Below are 20,306 nucleotides of genomic sequence, written 5' to 3' on the forward strand. Positions count from 1 at the left end.
ATGATGTTAAATAATCTCTAGACACAAAGCTAGTGTAAGCAGACAGCATTAACTATCAGAGCAATATATATTCAATGGAAATCACCTCTCATTCAAAAATGGCAACAACACAGATTCATCTTTAAAGATTAAATATTTTACTGCATATTTGACAGCGGAGTATGACAACATAGTATTCTTAACACTACACTGGAGAACACATAACATGCTCACACACAGAGTGCATTTTATTTCCATTCTCACCACAACCGCACACACAACCAGCTAGATCTGAGCTCACACAACATTAGGATCAAACATTACACCATGAAGAGTGGTAAAGAGGTTCTCTGAGAGCTGCATTATTTTACAGGACGGCTTGTCACGAGGGAGAGGGCAGCACAGCAGCTTGTCTCTGCTGTACCACCAACACATTAAGATCCATCTAACACACGAGATCCACAGGTTACAACCACACAGGGGAACGGAGAGCTTTGTGCTGGTCTGAACGGCAGCTCTGTTCTTCACCAAAGCTGTGCGTTCGGACACAGCAGTGGGGAGATTAGTGCGGAGCTGTAACTGTCAGTAGAAACCCCTTTAGCCAGCTATATCCCTCTTACTGAATAAACACACAAACACCATCCACACACACACAAACACAAACAACAAACCTGATGGATAGCTTCACAGAGAAGAGCTTCATTATGTTAACAAGACACTATGTGCAGAGAACTTATAGCACCCAGGGGGCAGTTGGAAAAACACACAGCAAGAATATAAACACGATGGCCTTTGGTGGCCAGTCACCACAATGGCGGAATGTGCAACACTGGCTGGGTTGATATGCACATAAGAGAGAAGATGGATGGAGCAAACTCAGAAAACGCTGATCATCTCAATACTATACAGCCACAGATATGCCTACAGGGTCTACCTTCACAGTGGAAGTCTTCACCAACAACAGCTCAGAATCTTAGACTCAGGTGAACCATGAGACAGTAAAAAAAAAATGAAATAAGAAAATAATACATTTGAACAAATCTACATAGCAATTTTAAATGTAAAACTACGACAAACAAGGGACCAGGACTTATAAGCTCATCAAATCAGAAAGAAGCATCCTAAAGAGAGCTTAAATAATGCTTTCAATCACGTTATGACTGTGGCACTGTAAAGCTTTTCGGTTGTCATCCCCTGATAAGTGTGATTACCACATTGGACGGTGTGAGCTTCAAAACTCAGGGTAAAGTGACCTTGTGTTATGTTGATCATTTGATACCAACCACCACAATAGGCGGAAGAACAGAGCAGATAAACAAGAGAAGCATTTCCGAGAACACCTACCCATTTACACTTTTAGAGAACAACCCATTTGTAAAAAGCTGGCAGAGGAAGTGAAGCTTATTAGATTAACATTCTGAAATAGAGGTGAACTAAGAACATTGCCTTTTCTCTTCCAACAAAAGTGAATGCCACGTGACAGTTTTTGTGATCAGGGGAGACTGATACCATAGCAAAGATACTGAGGATACAGGACGGATTCCATGTTGTGATAATGATAAAGATATGTGATCACCAAGCCCCATTACGAGCCCTCTCTGCTCTGCCAACACAGTCTCACACTTGCCTTAATGTATGCACTATATGAAAGAAAAGGGCAATACAGCCAAATCAATTTCCCTCACAGGATCAAAAGAGTTCGTATGCTTAAATGACATGGTGGTATTGTGCTGATTGGCCTTAAGTACTGTCAAATAAATCTTTCACTTCTTTCCATTAACAGTAAGGCTAGTGTGACCTATGTGACAACAGATAAGAGTTAGAAAATACATTGATAATGACAAAAGTAAATAATATGAGTATGCTGCTTATTTCCTTAAATAAATAAAAAACAAAACAAAACACTGATATAGACTTTGTTGATATTGGACGGATTGGCTGGAAGCGACAACTACAATGCTAACACTTCCAGAGGCCTGATAAACCCATAATTGACACAACCCATCTTGAGTGGCTCCTCTGCGGATATGCATGCATGTGTGAGTGTGCGGTCAGCCAGCCATGGCGTCCTGGAAGCCCCACACTTCCAGCAGCGCCACCTGGAAGCTCTCGCCACACAGCGGGGGGTTGTCGAAGGTGGTGCAGCGGGCGGAGCGCCCGTGGTTCAGCTCGGCATCAATGTAGAGTGCATTGCCCTCACCTCCACCTGTTGGGCAAAATGAGCATCACAGCAAGGTAAGGACCTACTTACCTAAATGTGATGACACACGGGGCAACTTTTTTTAGCAATGTTGCGAGGAATGTTGCCCAGACACTTACTATATTATTCTCTGATATTGGGTAACAAATTTGGAACTGGAAAACATTTTATTAATTTGTGGACAACTTGCAGTGATCATCCAATCAAAACACTAGGAATGGGATCATGGGATTGCCTGGCAGCACTGGTGAAAAAGTTGCCCTATGTATCGATCATTGCCTCTAGGTCCCATGACATATGTGAGCGAACTTCAACAAATCCTCATCAGTTAAATGCACAACTTTATCCACCAAAGGCAAGTTCAGCCTTACATTATCCTTTCAAGGCTTTGAGAAGGCTTTCCAGGAGCTTCTACGTTGCCACTCACCAATGATGATGGAGTCGAAGTTCCCGGCCATGAACATGGAGGTGTTCCTGGAGTTGAGATGAAAGTGTCGGGCCGAGAGGAACGGGGAGAGGCGCTCCGAGGGCTTGGGGCCGGAGTCCACGGGAAGGGTGTTGCCATCAGTGGAGGGAGAGTCCTCGTCTAGCAGGTCCAAACTCTGCATGTTCCCAGCCAGCTCAGGGTGTTTGATCACGACCCACTCATAGCGCTCCATCTCGGGCTTCATCTACACACACACACAAGCAATTAAAAGAGTGTCACATATTAAATGATTAGCCATGTAAGGGCCATGCACCTGCACATTCAAACAGATTTTGCTACTTAGACTTAAATGGATTGTGACATGACCTGAGAATGTGTGTGTGTGTGTGTGTGTGTATTCTTAATGAGGGTGTGTGTTTGTTTGTGGGAGAGCATGAGCTGAGCCTGTGTCAAGTATAAGGTGTCAGATAGCTGCTGCTTAGGTACATTAGTACACAGAGTATCCAATTGCACCAGAAGTTTCCTATCTCACATACTCAAACACGGACCTTGAGTATCAAATACTGTTCATGGGAAAGCCATTATCAACATATTATTATTAAAATCTACAATCTTTTTTACAATATTGTAAACTTAAATCTCTAATGGGACATCAAGTTGACTTTTCATGACAACCACAATGAGCCTTAAATCCTAGTGTAAAATATACTTGAGAAATGGCGCCACCTGCTGCCAATAAACCATCAATACATTCTCCTTCAAGTTACAGCACATCACCAGCATCATCTAACACTGCCTTTAACACACTTCTTTGACCTGACCTCACTCATGTAAAACTGCTCATTATTGTTGCCAACACAATTACAATGGTTTCATCAAAGATCCACCCTCTCTGGTTTCATTGCAAACAATTACAGCACTTATATGGGTGCAGACTTCAGCCATTGTTTTGGGAGGCAGAAGGAGGTAATATTTATGTGGTTTTTATTCAATTTGATTTGCATGTTTGAATATCAGAAAACACCAAACCAACTTTTGGAAACAGCAGAGCAGATAGGCGTAAATCACTAATCTGGAGATCTTTATTACACAGGAAGAATAATTAGGCTACTATGGCTTTGAGCATGTTATATTCAAATGTAACTAAATACAATGCCCAATTCAACACAGTGGACTGTCCATTCTCTGTGCTCTGTGTTTATGGACATGGTTGCAGGAATCCATTTTGTTGTATTAAATATCATTAATTCTTAGCCTAATAACGCTATCCGGACAGCTCTGGTTTCAGTTACTCTCGTGCAGACACACTGAATGAGTGCTCATACCACTACCACCTAATTTTATGCCTATGCTTGATGACGCCAAATTAGCAAGTATTTCCTGACTGGGAATGATTTTGTTTTCTTTTTCTGTTGGTCTGCGGTTCCATGATACCATTCGATTGTGCCGCAAATGATCAGACAAGTGACAGAAGTACCTGATATAATTTCACTTCATTATGAGCAGGGACCGGCCCAAAGTTTGAAAAATGCTAATCTAACGGACATCGTTAAGTAAGAAATCCATCAAAAGGTCAAAATCCCTGTGCACAGCCCTTCTTGCTCCAGGTGCTGATGGTGGTAGGTGGTAACATCATCACATGACCACACCAGACCCAGTCAGACACATCAGAAATTGCCATCAATATCGTCAATTCAATATCCTGCATATTTTAGCTTGCATATAGGCCTACATATACACAATCTATGTCATTTAAGCATATTTGTATATAAAAAAAAAAACATATTGCATGTTCAAAAATACAATAGATTTTTTCGGTCATAACCCATATCAACCAACAATTAATTTACATAGAAAAATACACTCTATACAAAAATATACTCTATTTACAAAAATATACACTTAAGAATACACACTCTCTCTGTAAAAGTTGTTTAATTAAATTACCTCCTTGTGGTTGAGGTTTGATCCTCTCAATACCTATAAACTTAAGGGTAGTGGCTGGTCCATGACTCTTATCTCTATAATGCCTTGCGATTGCATAATCAAAGTTACCATTTCTGATTGCTGCTTTATGTTCCGCAATTCTTAATTTTAAATTGCGTTTAGTTTGGCCTATGTACATTAGTCCACAAGGACATTTTAACATGTATATGACATGAGTTGAGAGGCAATTAATAAAATCTTTAATTTCATATTTCTTGCCAGAATGGGGGTGACCAAAAGACTGTGTCAAATGTATTTGAACAATGTGCGCATTTCCCACATCTGTAATTGCCATACACCTGTTGAGCAAGCCAATTCTTCCTGGGGGGTTCTTGAAATGTAGAGCTGACCACCATATCTTGATCATATCCTCTTTGAATGAATCGTTGGGACATTTCTTTGACTTTGATTTTGTAATCATTTTCGTCACTGCATATTCTTTTTAATCTTATAAACTGTCCATATGGGATGTTTTTAATGGTATGTTCAGGATGGTAACTTGATGCATGTAGGATAGTATTCCTATCAGTACTCTTTCTAAAGATCGATGTCTCTAATTGTCTGTTTACATTGACAGTTATCTGTAAGTCAAGGAAATGTATTTTGTCACAACTATGTTCCATAGTGAAGCGCAAAGATGGATGAGTACCATTGAGGTGATCATTAAACTTCAACAATTGATCTTCAGAACCCATGAATATTACCAAAATGTCATCAATAAAACGTTTAAAAAACAGGATATTATCCTTAAATGGGTTGTTATTGAAAACATACCGGTCTTCCCACAAACCCATAAATAAATTGGCATAATTAGGCCATCCTTAAAAATATTTTTGTTTGCAGTAACAGCCAAAAAAAAAATTACAAATGGGTCGGTAGGTAGGTCAATATTTTTTTTTTTCCAAGATTCAAAGTAAAAAAAAAAGTTCAATTTTGGTCATGGTGATTACCTAGGAATGAATTTACACAAATGTGCATATCGTGACGTAACTGACTGCGTCTTCAACCCGTGCCTTCAGGCGCACCATTGCAAACCTCATTCTGATGCAGGTTATATAGACCAGCCTTTCTCAAACTTCTTTGACCTGAGGCCCGGTCATGGCAGACTTTTGGGTCATAGGGCTCATCTACATGTACCCAGAAAGAAGGCTACAATAGCTCTTGGCCACGTTATATTGAAATTTGACTATACAATACTCAATGCTATACAGTGTATTATACAGTCTCTGCTCTGTTTCTAAGGAAGTTCCAAAAAACAACGTCGTTCTATTAAGTTTCGTTAAATAAATAAATAGCCTTCCAACAGGTTGAAGCGGAGCTTTGATACCAACGTTATCGATTAGTTTCATTGAATGAATGCTCATACCACCACTTAATTGTAGGGCTCCATGTTTAATGACATCGATAGCAGAAACGTTTGTTTTCTTTTTTCGTCGATCCGCGGTTTCTTGATCAACTGCGCAGCAAATTATCAGATGAAGCACCGGGCCTAATTTCACTCCACGACTCCGCGGACCAGCAGTCTCCATGTTGCGGACCCATATTTTGAGAAATGCTGAATAGACCACAACCAATTTCAATACTCCGACACGGTCACCGCTAGACTAGGGGGAGAAGGGATGAGAAAAGATCTGGCCACAGTTCTTCCAGAACTTCGTAACAGCGTTATCAGTTTGTGTGAATGAAACGAAGTGACATGCGTAAAACCAATGGTGTAGAGATGACGCCACAGGTTTTTTTGGTGTATGTATGTAGGTAATTTATATTCACAATACTTGGGCCTACTAAAATAACTATTATTTTATTGCATTTGTATTGGTTGTTTAGAGTAAAAAAAAAAAACAATCGGTCGGTATTAACGCAAGTTTACAACCGGCAAGTCGGTCGGACTAAAAGGGGAAAAAAATAAATATTTGGGTCGGTTGGGTTACGGCAAACGAAAATATTTTTAAGGATGGCCTTAGGGGCAAATGGAGAACCCATGCTTGTTCCTTGGGTCTGTAAAAAGTATTTATTATTAAACATGAAATAGTTGGACTTATCGTTAAGTAAGACTTTGAAAAGTTGAAAACTTGGGAGAGGCCTGACAAAATCCACAACATGCTTATTTCCACTGGGCTTGTACTCACCCTGAAGACAAAACACTCTCCTGTCCCAAAGAAGCTGAGCTTATTCCCCCCTCTCTTGCGCTCCTCCCAGTCAGTGGACAGAAAGGCTCCACACACCTGTAAAAAAGAGCCAGTGGCCAAGCGGTCAACTCAGATAGAAACTCTTCAACTAGAAACAACTGCTTGAAGCCTTGGCCATGAGAGACATCACAACTTCAGAATGTTTTTGGGTTTTTTAGCACCAAACACCTGAGGCTTGTTTTGTCTCAAATTAGTTCTCACTCTCACTCACAGGTCAGTCAGGTCATCTCTCCACAGGACATGACTAGACAGAAACCTATCTGAAAGATGAAGTTTCCACGGAGGCAGACCTCTCAAGACCAAAGGTCGGCATTTAATGACTCAATCACGGGCCTGCACGACAACAGGCCATAACTGAATTAGGCTCCAACCCTCTCGGGTGGACTGGTATGTAGGGCAGAGCCAAAACAGAACCGCTTTCAAAGACGGAGCCTCTCTGACTAGACGGAGGCCAGGACACACACACAAACAAGATGCCAGCAGAGGGATCAGGCCAAAGGGAGGATGCCCAGGAGTGGAGTGCTAGAGCTAGATCCTCTGCCAGACTCAACATTAGCTCCGTGTACATCCAAAGTTTTAATGCGCATAGAAAAGCTTGAAATTCACATGAAAGTTGCAAAAAAACTAAAATACTAAAAAACTAAAATAAAGGGGCGCTCACACCAAGAACGATAACTCTAAAGATAACTCTGCAGCTATAACGATATGAGCGTGCACACTGACCAACGATAAGGAAAGTCTCTCCTAGTGATGATGAATGTGACGTCTAAAATTTGATGGATTCTGATTGGCTGTCAGCTTTTTATTGTTCTGAAAGCGATCCCAGATGATATTGTTTTTCCATGTTGTTATTGTTATAGTTTATATGTGGATGTTGTCATTCATATTAGTTAGAATGAGACTTTTTTTTGGCATTATCTTTTTAGTTCTATCATTCTCGTTGTGTCATTACATCATACATTACATATCATTACAAATGTTCACTAATAATAATCTGGAAATGTATTGAACATATTCTGCTAAACCTCTGAATATGTTTTATGCATTTCATTACAAAACATACTGCAAACAAAATAACTAGCACTTTCCACTGTTTTATGATACATAATATAAACACATTTCTGTCTTGCTCAGCTGCTCAGTTGAACGTGTGTGTGTGTGTGTGTGTGTGTGTGTGTGGCTCAGCTGGAGGTGCTGTGGTGGAGAGTGACTCCTCACCTCTCCATCTGTGGTGCGCAGCAGGAGCAGGGTGGGCTCATGGCCTTCACAGTGGGAGTAGAACCTGCACAGCACACATCACACCGATACTTAGGATCACTAAAACACACCCACATATACACACGCTCGTGCACACATGCAAATACACACACATGTACACGCACACACAGAAACACGCACACGAACACACAGAAACACACACAGAAACACACGCACGCGCACACACACACGCGCGCACACACACACACACACACACACACACACACACACACACACACACACACACACACACACACACACACACACACACACACACACACACACACACACACACACACACACACACACACCAATCTTGGTCTAGTGTGATCATTTAGATAACTGTTAATCTCTATTAGGATTAGCCCCTAAGTGTATGTGCTTATGTGAAGCTTAGTTCCAGTTTACAGCAGAGGGAAGCACATGAGGGAGGCATAAACACCCTCCTCCTAAAAAGCAACAATGTGAGAGTACAGTGTATGTTGTTCTATTAATCATTCAACTCATTCTTATCATTAACACTAAGATTAGTCTTTTTATTCAATCGTTGGGGTTATTTTAATGAATACTTTGATGATGTGATTGGGACACAACAGGACTGATGACTGTGGTGGCCTGTAGAGCTCAACGCACTGCAACATAAGCCAAACAAAACACAAGCAACCAAACAAAACACAAGCAAATTAAGAAAACATCTTCATTAACCTGAAAAACACATGCAGTGCATTAGAAAACGCTCAGCGTGAGTAACACTCATGAGGTTCTCGTAATTTGCTATTGTTTTGTCTATTTGCGGGTGTTTTGCTCTCAGGGCCGTTGTAGATGATCATTCTGATTATAGAGACGAGAACTGATAAATGGGGGATATTGAAGAAAGGGACACCATGGACTGTAGACTCACACAAGAAAATCACGCCACTTTGAAATGGTGGGAAAACAAAATGTCTGCCAGTCTGGTTAAGGAAGACAGAACAACAGTGGCATGTCTTTAAAAAACATCTGTTCACACACCCTGACCTGAATCTGAACTTTATAACCCACTGTAAACCCATTGTGTGTGTGTGTGTGTGTGTGTGAATAACTAAATAATACAACTGAACTGGCTGAAGTACACTGAGGCTATGTCCACATTATCTTAGATACATATCTTTCACACAAGCTTACTGTACGTCACAGACCACTTGGAGGTGCAAACAATATCGGAGTTTTGGGTGATTTGACCACCAGTTAACTTCGAAACAGGCACTTTAATTTAAATAAACAATAGCAATACATATAGTAGTGATTAATGTCAAGACTGGAGTAAGTCAACATTTGCCATTTCCGATATGTTTAGTGTTCTAAAGATGTCAAATAGCTTGTTATAGTTACCAGAATGATAGCCAAGGATAACACATGGATGGCTATAAAAACAATGCCTTCATTATACAAATGAACATGATAAAATACTTTTATCACCCTTGAGCCAGCCCCTTTATAAGTGATCTCAATGGCGATGCAGCATTTGTTTGAACCTCCAACAGCATAGCATACCTGGTTACCTCCTGGTTACCTCCCAAAAACGCCCAAAAATGTCCATATGTTGGTCAAAACATGTGTGTCGGATTCTTTCACGTTTGTAACAATTCGCCTCTCGTCCACATTCGACCACTGTATCAGTGTCTCCGAGCGGAGTAGTTGGGACCCGCTGGAGACCACAAACTCATTTTGCGCCACAGCCGCATCGGACGAATGTGGACTGTGTGTCTGCAGTGTGTTGCCATCTGAAAAGAGATGACGTACAAGCCCACGTTCCCTTCCCTGATTCGTTGTGCTCGTTTCACATGATGATTGATGGCCATGCTGCTTTTCAAGAAGTATGAAACATATTTATTCATTTGACAGCCTACGGCAACGGATCAAAGCCTATGCAACTTAAAGACGCTGTGTATACAGTTATGATATAGGGTACTGTAACTGTGTAACAAATAAATCCCTGTTGATCATTACAAGCACTGTAATGTTCACATGAGGTAGGCCATTTCATTTGTTTGCTGTTTGTGTAATTCCACTACCATTGCGATCAATAGGCTACTCGTGTAAAGAAGCAATCAACACAAAGAAAAAAAGTCGATTTTGTTGTTGCATGTGAACATATACAACGCCTAACCTAAAAAAACTCATGTGAAAAGGATATGGTCATGATGATATAACCTACTGCTGGAAACAGTGGCTGTGGACATATAGCCCTAAGCGCCTATGATAATAAAAGAGTGGGAGCAATAACTTCTGAAAATCGCGATCAACCCAATTATCCTACAGATTATAATACTATGCAATAACCTAGCTGTCCAGGGTACAGTGTAGCCTAGCTACTGCCACAGCTCTGCACGGTCCAACTGCAAAACCAAACAGAAGTCGCAGCACCGAAAACACGGTTGTGCAATCGGTTTAAGAAGATGTAGGCTAACCTATGAACAACGGGACTAAACACACATGCATCTACACATAGCATATCCTTGGAATCTCTGAGAGGCTAACTTTAAACATAATTATTCATTATTATAAACCGGATCTGACCTGAAAATCCGGATCAAAACTAATGCGGCCTAGTGTAGATGTAGCCTGTAGCTTCATGAAAACTAATGTTGTGTACAGGCTAGACTTAGAGATAATATTCAGTAAACGAGTGTAAACAGCTCCAGAGAGCAGGTGACTCCTCCAACACACTAATTCACGCATTCAGGTCCGGTATGCAGTGAAGCTCGACTACACTGTGACATCCCTGCCCTGGCAGCCTCTCTGCTCAATGCGTCAAGGCCACTAACTCTTACCCCACCACAGCTGGCACATCTGCATGATGTGGAGATGGCTTTTCAGTGGGGTGTGTTGTGCTTTATAGAGAGCTTGTGTGCAATGTGTCTGTAGCACGTGAGAGGTGCACTGCGTAGGGACCTGTTGAGGCTGCAGCCGTGCGTGGAGGTGGTGAACAGCAGCTCCGGCTGGCACAGAGCAAAGCGCTCGGGGATCCACGACCAGATATCCCTCATCTCCTTAGCGCTGACAATCTCCGAGGAGAAGTTGTCTGCGTCCACTGCTAGCTGCACATTACGCCAGAGAGAGAGAGAGAGAGAGAGAGAGAGAGAGAGAGAGAGAGAGAAAAGAAAGAGAGAGAGAGCGCAGGGAAGGAAGGGGGCATACATGGTATGAGTGGGGAAATTGGGGAAGGCATGGAGAAGAAGAAAGAGGTCAGAAAACACAAGGGCAGAGAGAGAAACAACCCAGTTAAACATGAGACCTATGTTTATCTCCTGTGTCTATCTATCTATCTATCTATCTATCTATCTGCTCTGAGAGAGCAGCAGCACCTACCTCCTGCCAGAGCAGAGCAGCGCGGCACAGCATGCAGGAGCAGACAGATGAGTGCAGGATGGGAAACAGGAGGGTGGAAAAGAAGTGATGGAAAAATAATGAGACACCAAACGGCTGTGAAGTGAGACTAGGGCTGCACCATTAGGGGAAATACACCTCTTTCTGACAGATTTGGTGATTGCGATCGGATTTGTGATACAGCACAGCACTCGTGTAAGGTAAGCTTCACTGTCTGTCACACAAAGAGGATTTTGACATAAATATAACAATCATAGATGTGACCATTAACCATTAGATTAACCATTGGGACAGAGTTGTGAGCTGCACGAGTAGTTGTAGCCTTTGTGATTAGCTAATTACACTGGTTCCAACTGTGATTTAAAAATGGACTAATAGTGCAGCCCTAAGAGAGACGGACGCTTCCTCATCCTTCTCACCACACACACACACAGAAACCGAAACACACACACACACACACACACACACACAATGTTCTCTAACAACCCAAGTATACACCATAAGAAAACAGGAAGGGTGAAAGAATGCAAGCAAAACTGTGCAAAAGTGTCAAGAGTGATTTACGCAATAAACCAGCTAAATTCAACTCAAAAACTTCAATGAATGTCTCGAATAACGTATGGATTAATCCGCTGTATTTGAGCATCTGATTAATTGAACTGCAAAATTAAATGTTCAAACTGTTATTATCATACTTCAGTTATGTATGCAACATAGCCTATGGTGTGCAGTTGATATGTTATCCATAGCTCCAAGTACCGTCTCTGTTTGACCGTGATACCCTTCTGCTGCAGGGACTTCTCATTGGTGAGCTGCAGCAGTGTGATCTCTTTGCGGCTGAACAGGCGGATGGAGAAGGCCTTCTCCATCAGCTTGTCCGGGGTGATGCTGGAGCCGATGCCCTTGACGAAGGCCTGGATCTCAGCCCTGATGACGGACGACTCCTGCTGAGGCGGGGGCTGCTTGCCGGGGCCTGCCGACGCCGTCTTCTGCTTCCGATAGAACTTGAGCAGGGCCAGCGCCACGCGGTACAGCACCTTGTAGCCTTCCACCAGGTAGACGTCCAGCACGCGCGCCGCATGGGCGAAGGGCAGGTCGCCCAGCACCCAGCGCTGCCAGTCCGAGTACACCTCCAGGACGTCAGTGGCCATGGCCAGCACCAGCTTGTGCGCCGCCGGGCAGTACTTGTGCGCCAGGTCGCCGAAGGTCATGCAGGACGACTCGTAGGCCAGGAAGGTCTGGTCCATGAGGCGGCGGCCCGGCTCGTTGCAGGACAGCATGCGGCTGACCGCCTCGAAGCAGCGCGCCTCGTCCGGGCTGAAGTGCAGCAGCAGCGCCACCACGGCGGGCAGTGCCGGGCAGTGGGAGATGTCGGGGAACTGCGACGCCACGCAGGAGATGACCGCGTGCACCGCGCCCACCCCCTCCGCCCTCAGGCAGTAGCGTGGCACCGACGAGCCGTCCACAAAGTCCGGGAGCGGGAGCAACGAGGCCTGCTGCTTCCCCTTGCCGTCGCCCATCAGGTCACGGTACACCTCGGCGTCCGGCGTGACCGTGCGGCAGGGGATGGCGCGTACCAGCTGCTGGTAGACCAGCGCCCGCTGCTTGTGGCTCTTGGCCCAGACGCCCGAGCGCGCCTGCATCTTCATCTCCTTAACTTCCCCTTTCACAGGACTGGCGCTGGCTGCAGCTGCCCCCTCGCCCATCTGGGTCCAGTCCACGTACCGGCCATAGTCCTCCTCCGCCATGATCAGGGCCTTATGTCACCAGGGCTAACAGATATGAAGCCGGACCGTTGCGAGATTGTAGCCACTCAGCAGGTGAAAGAGGAGAGAGAGAAACAACAGCTAGCCACCCATAGTATCACTGGAGAGAGCAGGGGGATGAAGAGCACATAAACGTTAGACACATGGTGTAGAAATGCTTCAAGTATTACATCAGATGCCATCTCCATGTCACCAGATTATTCAGAGGACATTCCAGCACATTCCAAAGAAGGTACCTGGACTTTGCTAAGTGACTCTGACTGGAAACATGTTCTATGGTGAAATGAAACTAATATAGCCAAGGAACACTCCACGTGGATTTTCCGTAAGAAGGCTGAATATACTGACGCACGTCTGTGACGCACCAAAACATATGTCCAGATCAACACACAAATGGCTTGCTGTCATTTGAGTCCCCTGATCTGAACTCACGTCAGGGTCACAAAAACAATGAGGTGAGCTAAAGAGGAGAATGCACAAGAGAGGATCACGGAATCTGGACAATGCAGATAGATTCTGTATAGAGCAGAGGTTTTCAACTGATTGTGAACCAGGGACCACCATTCTGACTAATTGCGCAACCCCAGGACCACCACTGAATAAAAATACTGATTCCACATTGAAACTACATTACTGAATCCATGGTCATGGACCACTACCAAAGTCCTCATGGACCACAAGTGGGCTGCGGACCACTGGTTGAAAACACCTGGTATAGAGGAATGCTCTGAAATCCCCTACATTGCATTTTTGTACAACCATTTTACGCATATTTATGGTGTGGCAATAATTGTGAAGGGCTCTGTGTTTCAATGACTAAATAACAGCCATATTCAAATTAGATATAAGATTAAAAATTAAAATATAAATGCCACCAGAGCACAATTCAACAACCTGGTTAGTTATTTCATATTATCGATGTGTGTCTTCATTGGCGGTAGCTGTTCTCTCTCTCTCTCTCTCTGTGTGTGTGTATTGTAAGGGACCCTATGAGTGCATGCAAAACAACATGCATTAGTGTGTTTATGTGTGTGCCGTGTCTATCGGCACAGCAAATGCTTGTGACAAGCTGGCTACAGTAAAACAGCATTAGGCAATTATACTAATTAGATTTTTTACTGACAGGAAATGACCCCCCCTCCCCCTCTCACAAAGGGACACAAAGGTTCACCATTATAACATTATAAAACTAATTCTGAAGCGCCTAAGAACTGTTACAGGGGACCTTTAGCTTTGGGACATACTATTTCAGGAATTTATACTATATTCTAGTTAGGATTCTGACGAACACAACTTCCACCATTAACCGACATTAGGCACAACCACAGACACAACTGACACAGGAAATGAAATGATGTTACCGTGCCATGTAACTTCCTGACTTGCCCTGTATCTAATCTCTATTAGAGATGATCATTTACCCTGACTCCATCCTCACGGGGCAACTGAGAAGACCCCAGCCTCTTACCGAGGGGGCGGTGGTTTGCCTGTCATAGGACTCGCTGCGCTCCTTTCCCAAAACAAGGAACTTCCCGCCTGATTCATCCACCAGTGACATCAACTTTGCAATAAGCACTCAACAAGAGTCAATAGATTTCATGGACTGAAATACTTTACAGAAAGCATGATTTATCTGCAATTTACACTTGCATGACACGTATGTGTTTAGCCAGAGATATTAGGTTAGCTGTAACAGTAATGCTGTACAACACGTAGCTAGCAAGTCTGGGTTGTGCAACCTAACGTAAGGTAGGTATAAACAGAATGTTTGACAGATGAGCACGGTTTACCAAAACACATTATGGTATGACTGCAAAACCATAATGAATAGCTAGCTTACTGTCAGCTAGGCTACTGTAATTCCTAGAGTAGGTTAGCTAACTGCTATTTGACAACATGTAGCCAGAGTTTACAGCTTTAGCCTGACAAGTACTGACTTATCGTTTTTATTACTATAGCTTGCCTGTTAAGGCAACGACACCACTGACGTGACAGCGACTGGGTGGGTTGGGACTGTCTATCGGTGAGAGGTCTGTCGGTCGTTACGCTTCAGCAGCAATGAATGGGGCTGGGCTGACTACACCTGATAGTCGAGACAGTCATTGTAAACCGAACTGTGCTATCCTATCGTTCCATTACCATACAAATAACCAGAGGCTGATCACATTCGTGGATAGAGGCTTGCGCGAATAGCTTAAGCCCGTGACAGATATAGCTCCTCCGTTAGCAAGCTAGCCAGCTGGTTCACTGGCTACTTCGGTTAGTGGCTGGCAAAACTGTAACGTTACGACAGCTTTCCTGATAATGCAAACAAACACGACAAAAAAGTAGCCTTCAAATGTCACTCTACATATTTCCATGCGTGTCTCAGCGTGTGAATCACAGCATGCTTCTCTGCACGTCGGTACCAAGGAAAGTGGTCTTACCTGGTCAGATTTCTTCAAGCTGGAGCTCACGTTAGGGTCATTGGAGCATGCGCAGTGAGGTCATACGATCGTGGAATGATGTGCCATATGTGCGCGTGAGGCGTTCCCATCTGGCGGAGCGAAGAACGCTGTAGCCTACTGAGTCTGTCTTTTGCGATAAGCTGACGAATTTTCAAATTCAATGGACTCTGAAAAATTAAACAAATGATGCCATCCTAAAACTCGGTGATTAAATAACGTTGCAACAAAACATGACAATATCAAGCTGGACAAAATATTATCGCACAGATTATAGGTCCATGATCCAAAATGCACGAAATGACAGGGTCAATGGGACTGTCACCTGACAAAGGTTGTTTACTCCTTCGTACTCCTGTAAACATCTTCACAGTGCAACTCTCAGAGGAAGTTCCCATAGCAACACTTACAACGTTCAGCTTTGTCCCGACGGAAAGCGCGCCATACACGATCAGACACATGATATTCATTAGAGCTAATTCAATTTTATCTTGCTTTACTTAGCCCTATCCACAGCACGATGCGAACGCGCGTCCGTTTTTTTTTCAGGCCTGCTTTGTCCATTTGGTGCTGTAAATTCTTATATATTGGAAAACACCAACTGGTCCAAAATGCAAAGTTAATAGCTAGGCTACAGTTAAAACTTAGCCCTAGATGACTGAAGTAGATGAATGAAGACAAAGAGGAAAAGAGAAGTGTATTCTGGAGAGTGGTCGCTGGTAAGTGTCAATCTGAGGGAAAGCGGAGGACAGAGATCTTATGGATTCAAAGGTAGCCTACCTCTGAGGCTATTCATGGGTTTCAGCAAGTACCTTTCCGCAGGTGTATAAAATTAGATTATGCAGACGGCATGGTGCTTGAATTAGTACACCTCTGGAAAGGGACCTGATGAAACCCATGAATACAGCCAGCTTGGTACAGGCTAATCTATCAAATCCTTGTTCCTTGACATAAGCATCAATCGCAATGCAAACACATCTAATATGTGCACACTGCACAGCCCCAACCCTTACAAAAAATAACTGCAGTTTTTGTGAAGTACAGTTATACTGCAATTTTTCAGTGCACTGCAATAATATTTTCATGTCCAAAATATTTAATTTCTGCAGTAAAGTAGGCTACAGTAGTATAGTACAATGCAGTTTTTACATGTCCAAAATATTGCATTTCCTGCATAAGAAAGGCAAATAACATCCTTTGACACTAAAGTAGTGCAGTTATTTTCTGTAAGGGAGGGAATCAAGTGTAGGCTAGGCCTAAAAACTAGCTCCAGTGTGTAGCCTAGTAGGCTATGTCACAGTCATGCAAACAGGTCTTTGTCAGTAACAAATGTATTCCCCTGGTACTTTCGATTGATAAGAGTCATTAATCACACATATTTTGACATGCTTGAGCAGATGCTACAGGATACTCTGTGGTAGGTCCAGAATTTTTAACTCAGTCACTGTCATTGGCTGATTATAATCAACTGCTTCCCATAGGACAAATCTATTTATCATTTTCAGAGAAAAAGAAATGATCAGCTAGTTGTTGAATAACTAGCCCTAAAGTGTGTGTGTGTGTGTGTGTGCGCGCCCACACGTGCGTGCTGGGAAAGAAAGTTACTGAGAGATTTTATTGCTGGTCGTTCTGTCTTGAGGAAAAGGAACTTTGTATATCAGAGCCACATGAGGGTCACAAGACATTACAGATTTAGTCATCCACAGATTTATTGGAGAGATCTGGTTATTAGATGCAGTAACTCAACAATATGCTCTCCGCATAGTTCTGAAATACCCAGCATTCTAGGGTGCCTCCCAATGGTCTGCTACAGTAGAGCAGGTACAGTAGAAAGCCGAGGCTATGTGGCCATATTTTACATGAGACTGAAGAGCACAGCTCAAGAGGAATAAAATGGCAAATATTTTGAAGATTTTCTTCAAATGTCTTCTATTTGTGTGTGTGTGTGTGTGTGTGTGTGTGTGTGTGTGTTATGTTAAGATGTTAAGTTAATATGCAGTCATATTTTGATCAATTTAAATGAAATAGTTCATCTGTGCAGCTGTCTTGCAGAGATTGCACAATGGTGTTTTAAGCCCCCAACGTTGTCTTCCAGGCAGCACTGCATGGAAGGCACAAGGGTTAGGCAAGGGTTTAGGGTTAAGGATAGGGTTAGGTGCCTTGAAGTGGACGGTCACAGAGCTGCCTTGAAGTCGATGGTGGGGGCTTATAACACCATCGAGCGCAGATTTGTTTCTCCCTCTGTGCCTCTCTCGTCTGGCCAGCAGATGGCACTAGAGATATTTAGTTTTGTAAAGGCCTGGAACCAAAATAGATTGAGACTGGATTTGGTACTATAGTATAACAGTATCTTGTAGTTATTGAAGGAGCACTGCTAGCCAATGGCCAGTATAGGGGATGTGTGTATATATTAGATTCAACATATGTGCCAGAAAGTATATAGCTTTTTTACACAATATAATGTATTGTATTTTTTGCTGTACATGGTAACAACAGACTCAAGAACTTGGTGTGTGTGCGCACGTGTGTGTGTGTTTCTGTCCAAAACACGGCATATGTTGAAGCCTGGCTAAAACTAGTTTTTGACAACAAAATAATAAGCGTTTTCCTGTGCTTGTGTATCTCAATGTCACTTTTCTATACACACAGCGCATTCACACACACACACACACACACACACACACACACACACACACACACACACACACACACTTGCACACACAAACAGGTACACATGCAGGCAATCACACAATTCTGCCTGCTCTCTCTCTCTCTCTCTCTCTCACTCACACACACACACACACACACACACACACACTCCATATACTTTTTGGCACAAGTGTGATTTAAAGCTATTTACATAAAAAGGGTAATGTAGCTGTAGTTTAATTCATGTGATCATTTTGTTTTATGGGGTGCAATAAATTCAATGACTGCTTAAATGACTCCACTACTACCACTCTCAGCATTGCCTGTGTGTGCCGTAAAAGCACATGACATCATGCCCTGCAACACAATCTTCTGCTGGAACACCTGAGCCACCTGAATAGCGCGTGTGTGGGTGTGCCACAGGGAGGTCCACTGGTTGTTCAAGCAATAATGGTCTTTATTGGAGGTCCAGAAACCATGTGGCTGGTGAAGGATTGAAGGAGAGAGGTGTGTGTGTGTGTGTGTGTGTGTGTGTGTGTGTGTGTGTGTGTGTGTGTGTGTGTGTGTGTGTGTGTGTGTAAGAGAGAGAGAGAGTGAGTGATTGAGAGAGAGAGAGAATAATAATATGGTTAGGCTGTATAGTATACAGACATACAGAAATATTTATAGAAATCAGTCAGTGTTTCTGCATGTGTTTGTGTGCAGTGATGTGTCTGACAGTGTGTTTTATGTTGATATTTGTGTCTGTCTGTCTGTATGTGTGTGTGTGTGTGTGTCGTGTGTATGCTGGTAGAGTTTTTGATGATGAGTCTCATGCAGCATAAGCTGTGGCTGCTAGGGATCATAGAGAAATGAACTAAAGGCTTGTTTCCCTCTCACACTCAATCTGTGTCTGTGCGTTGGCCTATAGTCGTCACTGCCTCATCTAGTGTCATCTGTGATCTTCTCTCTCTGCCAAACACACACACACACACACACACAGACATACACACATACACACACACACACACACACACATACAAACACACATGCAAACACACACACAAAGACCCTGATCTGGCCTTACCCTCATATTACCTCACACGCCATAAAACCTTGTGCTATTACCCATGAGGCCTTTCACCCTGCACTCTGCCGCTCTGTGTGTTTTCACAGGCTTCCTCTCTCCATCACACATCTCCCTCTTTTTTTACTCCTCTCTGTCCCTCGTTCTTTACAAGCTTGTTTTACACGCACCGTGTGTTTGGCTTGGCTCAGCCCAGACAGGTGGGGGTAAAACCAGGTGAGGGGGAACAACAGTGAAGGAGAGAAAAAGAAAGGGAGGGAGGGAGGGAGAGAGAGAGCAGTGTTACTCCACACATAGACTATAGTAGTGGTTTAGAAACCTGTTTCTCAAGGCCCCTTCGGCCAAAAATATTTTTATTCCCGCCTGTGCTTAATGAGGTTCAGGTGGCTGTTAATAGCCTGGAATCGTATGTGACAGGTTGGACGCACAGGAGGCTGGAATGTATAAACATCGGATGGGAGGGCTCGGTGAAGACCGTCCAAATTCACCGGGCCAAGAAGCGAGGCTGTTCAGGTTCTGGTGAAAAATGAGTCCGACGCGCAGTGAAGAAGGTGGCAAGACCCGGCCAGTTTAGTGACTGATGAAATAACCTATTGACACGGGAGCCAAAGTGAACTTGGGCCTGTAACCCAAAGGCCTGTGTCTGCACTCACAGAGAACACCTGGTGAAGGACACACGCCATTCAAACATTGGGATACATTAGGATACAAGTTGGGATACAAGTTGGGAGTTTTTTGTACAACTGACTATCATGAATCATCATAGTAGAACATTTTGAAAAGGCACTTTGCAGGCTCATAAACACACACACGCATGCACTCACTCACACACACACACACACACACAAACAGGGAGTGTGAGAGAGAAAGCATTCTATTCTCCTTAAATAAATACCCATCTCCGACACCTCACTGTTGCAGAAATGTTTATGTAAAGGAGATGAATGGAGAGATTAGGAGAGGAGAGGAGAGGG

The 20,306-nt window shown here is 43.3% G+C and overlaps 1 protein-coding gene across 1 annotated transcript; it reads right to left on the bottom strand.

Annotated features, from left to right (window-relative positions):
* Positions 1–114: 114 nt before the first annotated feature.
* tbc1d24 (TBC1 domain family, member 24) lies at positions 115–15,752 on the bottom strand. The gene is made up of 7 exons (XM_048233825.1): positions 15,600–15,752; positions 12,167–13,273; positions 10,973–11,131; positions 8,000–8,063; positions 6,722–6,817; positions 2,607–2,850; positions 115–2,185 (listed from the first exon to the last, which is right to left on the bottom strand). Exons 2-7 carry the CDS (start codon positions 13,153–13,155, stop codon positions 2,031–2,033), a joined length of 1,707 nt encoding a protein of 568 aa, XP_048089782.1. The 5' UTR covers positions 13,156–13,273; positions 15,600–15,752; the 3' UTR covers positions 115–2,030.
* Positions 15,753–20,306: the final 4,554 nt, after the last annotated feature.

The sequence above is a fragment of the Alosa alosa genome, chromosome 22 (assembly GCF_017589495.1).
Source record: "Alosa alosa isolate M-15738 ecotype Scorff River chromosome 22, AALO_Geno_1.1, whole genome shotgun sequence".
Taxonomy (NCBI): domain Eukaryota; kingdom Metazoa; phylum Chordata; class Actinopteri; order Clupeiformes; family Clupeidae; genus Alosa; species Alosa alosa.

Coding starts and splice junctions, on each gene's coding strand:
- tbc1d24 (XM_048233825.1), bottom strand. CDS start 13,155: ATGGCGGAGGAGGACTATGGCCGGTACGTGGACTGGACCCAGATGGGC. Junction 11,132..12,166: donor ATCACGGTCAAACAGAGACG/GTACTTGGAGCT, acceptor TCTCTCTCTCTG/GCGTAATGTGCAGCTAGCAG. Junction 2,186..2,606: donor CTTCGACTCCATCATCATTG/GTGAGTGGCAAC, acceptor TTTGCCCAACAG/GTGGAGGTGAGGGCAATGCA.